Source organism: Amblyomma maculatum, chromosome 8, assembly GCF_055883805.1.
Source record: "Amblyomma maculatum isolate TAMU_Amacu chromosome 8, ASM5588380v1, whole genome shotgun sequence".
NCBI lineage: Eukaryota > Metazoa > Arthropoda > Arachnida > Ixodida > Ixodidae > Amblyomma > Amblyomma maculatum.
Genome location: NC_139351.1, coordinates 82799826 through 82806605, shown reverse-complemented (window position 1 = coordinate 82806605; position 6780 = coordinate 82799826). Strand labels below are relative to the sequence as shown.

The 6780-nt window shown below is 45.5% G+C and overlaps 1 protein-coding gene across 2 annotated transcripts in view; it reads left to right on the top strand.

Moving 5' to 3' along the window:
- Positions 1-1677: 1677 nt before the first annotated feature.
- Positions 1678-6780, top strand: part of LOC146181648 (uncharacterized) — a 28453-nt gene continuing 23350 nt past the window's right edge. The window contains exons 1-2 of one of the 2 annotated variants that reach the window (XM_084576649.1): positions 1678-1799; positions 1896-2856. In XM_084576649.1, the coding sequence (XP_084432775.1) occupies positions 2102-2856 (755 nt within the window). In that variant the 5' untranslated portion in view covers positions 1678-1799; positions 1896-2101. Of the gene's footprint in view, positions 2857-6780 lie in introns of both variants that reach the window. The other variant, XM_084576648.1, reaches the window with a different exon arrangement.

Genomic DNA, 6780 nt, shown 5'->3' with positions numbered 1-6780 from the left:
GCATTCTCATTCAGAGCCACTTTACAGTGAAGTAGAAAGCAATGGAGCAGGAATGGCGGGAAAACAAGCACCCGCTCAGTTGGGAGCTTTCGACTCGGCATTTGTTTTCAGCGCTATTTCTTTTGGTGCACATGCGACGACTGCATATATTAAAGCAGGAGCGATTATTTTATGCGAAATACACGCTCTTATCAACAGTTGCTACAAACCAGCTAATTGGAAAGATAGACCACTTCAAAATTTAAGGAACCATGGCCCACTTGGAGAAAAGATGTAAACAGCGCATTTTACTTGCTTGCTCAAGCCTTCTAATCTCCTGGGAATGAAATCATCACGTTTCGAAACAGTTACTTGTTGAGCATGGTGACTGATTTCATTCGGCGCGAAAGATAGGACAAAAGAAGAGGACGGTGCTACTCGAAACTATTTATTGAAGGTAGAGGCGCATTCCCTGGCCTGCATAGGTACAGCCATACGAGACAATCCAAGATGTGTAAGCAGGATTATCGGGTGCCGTGGGAAAAAAATCTTATCTCGGCATTATAAAGAACCATTATAAAAAGTGTTGTAAAGAACCGGCAGCGCAACGCACTCGCCAGGCTGCTCCCAACGGATATCGAGCCGTCATGTCTATCTACTGAACGTCTCGCTTCTGCTCTCCATTTCCTTTCTCATTACCCGGCGGGCAGCGGATCCTCCCTTGCACAACAAGCGCCGACACGGGATTGACTTTAATTGAAGGACGGCGCACCTTTTATAGCTTCAAACTGTCATACCCAAACTCTCATATTGTACTGTACATAGTGACGCTTGTGTTCCCTTGTCGTCCGTGTTTCCTTGCAGCAACCCCCCCCCCCCCTCCCCCCTCTCGGCTCTTATTAAAGTTGCTCTTATTTACTATGACCGACCGACTAGCCCAACAACACATGCTCTTAAACCTCTATAGGACATGCAGGCACGATCATATGGCTTGGTTAATGCGGGGATTTGTGGTGTGGTTGTAGCCTACGCTATCGCGTCATATCTTGAAAGGCGGAGCTTAAGTGTCACCTAATGTTTTTGCTACAAAAACAGTGGGAAAGTTTAAGAACACAATGCTTCAGGATAGTCTCGTGGTTAAGCTAATATTTGTAATGTAACGTGCATATGTTAACATAATAACATAAAAAAGATGGAATCAACAAAATTAATGTTTACTTTATTTCATTCCGATGCTATGATTGAGCGTATATGAAGTCGTTAGGTAATATTTAATTTACATTGAAATGATGTTCTGATGCATATTGTGTAAAATTGCGGCAGATTTGACGGCGCTACTTGGCTTATCGCTTCTTTTAGAGATGTCATTGTGCTTCTTCTGTGGTGGTTACTGCTACGGAGGCTCCATAACCGCGAAATTGTCAGCAATGCGGAAGATATATAAAAATAAAGCTGTTAAAATAAAATGGGTTCAAAATGCCCGCTTCTTGTGACCCATAGTTGCCAACTGAAGTTCTGTACCTTCCTGGCTACCGACAACAATAGATAAGGCCTTAAATATAAAAGTCGAGAAAAAATAACGTTCTGAAGCTCTGTGAGAAACATTTTCAAAGGAAACGGGCTCAGTGAGAGAACGGATGCTTGACAAACGCAACCACGACCTCGAACGCAACAAACAAGGCAGAAGATTCTGAACAGCTGCGCTGGTGCCATCTGTAGGGGTGCAGCGCTGCGCATAGGTCCTCGCCTGAGGTGTGTGCAAGCGCGAAGTGACGGTAACGACTGTTCTGGGGACCGCGGTTCTGGGTCACGCTTTCTAGGTGGGTACTGAAAGAGATTGAAGGGCTCCGCAAGCAGCAGCGGCGGCTTCAGTGATGCCTGGTAGATTGATTGTTCGCGTCGTGCCTTTCCGGTAGCGTCAAGCATGAGGGACGCGGCCGGGCCGGGCCCTAACGCTCAGGAGGAACCAGCATCTACGGAGCGATGGTGGTGTCAACGAACCCTGCCCACAGTCGCCAGGTCGCCGTGTGACAGCCTCCACGGCGCAGCGAGCGACAAAAAGACGCCTTGAGAAGAGGAATAAAAGAGGAAACCCGTCCAGCTTTGAAACAGCGGAAGGGACATGCCGCGGCGCAAGACGCCCAAACCGCTGTACCGCCTCTGCGTCGTCTACGTCGCCGGCACCATCCAGTCTCTGTGCCCGGCGCACGACGCAGTGGCCAGCGTATTCCCGCCGCATGTGAGCGAGGATTTGGTCGACGCGCTGCAGTCGTACAAGCAGTCCAACTTCACCTCGCTACACCACTTGCTGACGCACCGCCTGCGCCGCATCAGATTAAGCTTCATCGACTGTCACCTGCCGTTCGACAGGCCGTCGCGGCTTCCCCGTCTTCTGCGCCAGATATCTGAGCACGGCAAGCAACTCGTCGAACTGTCGCTCGTTGGCGCCGTGCACCAGGACGACGCGACGCTGGTCGAGGCCCTGTGCAAGCTTCCGCGGCTCCGCCGGCTCACACTGTGCTTGTGTAATGTCACGGACCGAGTGGTTTGCTCCATCGCCGATCACTGCCGGGAACTGACCGAGCTGAAGCTGTCCGGCCAGCGCGTGACGGATGAGAGCCTGCACACGCTCGTGTCGTGCTCGCAGTTGCGTTCGCTGCTGCTCGAGAGTGATATGTGCTTCGACCCGCGCATCAGCGTGGCTTCGTCGTTCCATTTGCTACGAGGCCTGCACCAACTGCAGACGCTCAAGATCCCGTTCCTCACCGAGGCGCTGCTCCTGTTTCCTGAGAGCTGTAAGCTCTCCCTGGTCGAGTACATGGAGCGCGGCCTGAGCCCGCTGCTTCAGTGCACCACCGCGTTGCCGCACATTGTCAGGTATAATAACGGGTCTCTTTCCTGGATTGTTGCCATTTCCTGAACCCAGTGCTGAGTGATTATCATTACAGCGTTCGCGCTTCTCGGTGCTGTTGATGCTCGCGCGGTCTAACCCCTCCCTAACCGGTGATCGTGAAATCGGGTTACCTGTAGTTGAGTGCAGCGAAGCATGCCTTTTTAGCATGTTCGCGCTTTCTGCTACTAACCTACAGTTCAGGTTGGGTGAACGTGTTACTGTTACTAGTGGCATGTGTACACAGGTTTGATGGAAAGCGTGATTCTTAATTATTTGTGCTGCCAGATAGAGTAACAAAAACCGTCAATGAATTCTTTCAGGCTCATCAGCATGAATTTCGTACTGGTACTAGTAACACTTATGTATACTGCTCATCATTAATAGTTAGGGTTTATCATTATAGTATTTAGAAGTTGATCAAATCTACATGCAATAGACAAACGTGACAAAACGGGTAATTGACTGCAGTGATAGCTGTCAGATTCCGTAATCACTTGTCACAAGAAATTACTGGATTCGAATCTGCTCTGCTGTGACAGTTTTCGCTTTATTCTATTTTTGTTTTGCTATTGCTACGCCTCTCGGACTTACAAACGTTTGACGATTCTTCTAGGCCCTTAACATCTGGATTAGCATTCGCGCACTAATGTGCATGTGTATTTGGATTTACACTTGTGGCTCACCAGCTCAGTGTTGTGGGATTTAGACTGTCTTTGAGTGGACTCAAAGTGCGGACTTTGTGCCTTGCTCTAATTAGAGCAAATTCGTGTCCCAAGCATGAACTTAATGTTGTCCTAATGCAAACTTGCAATGCCACTCCATTTGGTCAAGAAATCTAAATTCAGGTCGTAGCTGAAATATTTTATTATGCTGCTCGAGAGCTCAGCTCTAACTGGAGCTAAAATTCTGTCAGACCTATTTTCCCATGCTCATAAAAAAAGGTGCTGGTGTTAGTTGGACTACCGAGTTCTGATGTGCCAGACACCTTGGATGTGTTTACGTGCTCTCATCACCTGAATTTTCAGCCGCACTTCTAAGGAATGCTGTAAGAATGCATGGTTTTTTACCTCTGATGGTACCATACTCCTCACACAGCACTCAGTGCGACTGGAACCAGGTGTGTAGGTTTAACATTGCACATTTAACCTTTCCACATCTTTCCTGCTCTAATTAAGAGAGTTCCCTTGGGTGCCCATTCTTCCGTGGGTTCAGGTTGTGACAGCCGCCTACTTTTCCACTCCAGCTGAAGTCGTATATGTCGGATATAATCGTGCCTCATATTTAGGAACACTTGCATGAACCTAAACATAGTTTTTCTTTCAGCTGTCATTTTCTCACTAAGGTCATATGTTGCTACCATCATCATACAGGAAGCAAATCCTTGCAGGATAATTGCACACTTGTTTTCAGTCATTGTCATTTGCAGGGCTGGTGGCAGCTGCAGCAACAGTATCCTATATTTTCTTACCAAACACTGGAGGTTTATGTACAGCCTCCAATCATTACCTTGTGCTTACATTTTTCTTTACCTGCTTTGCCTAAGGCCATCTATGCCGTCGTGTATGGTTGCCCGTGTTGCTTTTTGTGTTTGGTTTCAGAAAGGAGCTTCTCAGTAATAGCCATGTGTGAACCCTGGTACTACTACTGGTACTAGTATACTGGTACCCCTTCATTTCTTGCCACCACGTTGTCTATGAATTGGTGCCACAGTGACAGGTTGGGTTGGCTTTCAGATGTCCTCTCTCTTTGTTGACTTTGTACGGTTGTGCACACTCCTTGAGATGCACGATTAGCATAGTTATGTCACTCTTTGTGGTTGCCTTCACTACAAAAATGATTTGTATTTTGCATCATGATTTCATTTCTTCATTTCATTCTATCACTGTGAAGGCTACAAGAACTTATGTTAATTAGGGGGTGCCAAAAATAAGAAGATATATTCACAATGACAGCAAAAATCATGCTAAATTTTCAGCCCCCAGTGGGCATTTGTTAAAGTAGATTTTTATGTGTATTGTGCGGCACCACGGACCCTGAGCACCCACGCATAGCTGTGAATGGCATCGCTGTGGGAATCCTGGTGGTGGCATTTGCAAACAGCTGGATATATTATCAGCAACTACATGAGTGTAATAAGTCCTTTCAAGCTAGTCTGCTGTTAGCTGTGGGGCAGTTAACCTGACCTTGGACTGAGTTGTAATTGAAGTGTGCAGCTTCAGAAAGCCTTCCTTGCCTTATAACCTCAAGCAGTGGTCATAATCTAATAAAGTGCACTACAATACAGGACTTTAGGAAGGAAAGAGTGCACAAACGCAAGCACGACTAACGACTGAAAGGAATCTACAAGCTCCTCATACAAGTTTTCTAGTCCATTTACATTGTTGGTCGCGGTCGTTTTTGTTCCGTCTTTTCTTTTTAGTGCCCCATACTGTACGCTTTATTCGACTATGAACTACCTACTAACCAACCCTACCTCCTATGCTATTGAACCTCAAAGGAGCAGCCACAAATTGGGCATCGTAGTGGTCTGGAGAAACCTTGTATATGGGACAGAAGTATAGTTCACATGCCACTCATGAGGCAAGAAATGCTTTTGCATTAAGAAGTTCGAAGTGGGCATGTACAGGGTCGTCAAGTTCTAGCTATAACACTGTCAGTGCTGTCAAAGCGCCATTGTGTCTGGCCCAGCACCGCCTCAGTGCTTTTATAGCTGTATGTGCACATACAGCTATAAAAGCACTGAGGCGGTGCACCTATGTCGGAAGATGGTCACTTTGAAAGCAGTGGCCGTGTTATAGCTAGAAACGGATTGCTCTGTAAATAGTCACGGGCTCACTGATAGGTTTGCGTGGAGTAAGGAACGCTGCTGGAGATTTTCTGCGGCTTTTCTTTCACATTCCAAACCACATCGTCTTTTGCGTACACCGCAGCTCCTGGAATAATTAAACCTGCAACAACTCTCCACACTAAATTTAAAAAATAAAGTTGTTTTGCTTGACTGGTTATGGAAGTGGCCATTTTGACGTCAAAATGGGCTCAATTCTATGTAAAAGCTTCATGGAAACCATCAGGTGTAAAAGCAGCAAAGCTTAGGGAAATACGTGTGTGTGTATTCATATAAGGCTTTTCATAAACAATGCTCTCTATTGAATGCATAAAAAATTCCATAGGCAAGGAAGAAGTTTCTTAACTTAGTTGATTATGTGAGAGCTTTATTATTACTTGTGATTTCAGTGATGTAACAAAGAAATGATGATGGACTGTCTTGTACCTGTGTCTAAAATCAATTTCTGTTTTGTACTTGTATCAGCATCGGCAATACATTATCTGAGAGTATCTGGTATTGTTATTGAAAATACTTTTTTGAAACAGCATGCCCAGCCCCGATAGTGCATTATAGTATGTGCAAGTATGCCATTCCTCAATGCTGCAATTGTTCTTGAGGTTTAAAGTTTCAAGTCAGGTGCCTTAGGCATCACATTTTGGTATTTGCATTTATTTACTAAGCTGTGCTTCAGTGCCCGCATTGAATTACATTAATCATCTTAAAAGTGTGTGTTTAAAGACAGCAAGGTTTTCCAAAAGTGTTGCCATACTGAACTACGTAAATGCGAATCACAGTCGTAATCAAATTGGCTTTCGAGTTGTAAGGCTTATTAATTCAAAACTAATTCATCAGGAACAGAAATGAGCATGTTACTCTTTAAGTGCAAAAGGAACTACCATGATGGAGTGCCGGCCTTGTGTTTAAACAAATTTCCGGAGTTCTCCACTACGGCATCTCTCATAGCCTGAGTGTCGCTTTGGGAAGTTAAACCCCAAAAACCAAACCGAACCGAATTGTGAATGTGCTGACAACATGAAATGTATTCATATTTATTTAGACTAAGCATTAAGTTTATTTCTTG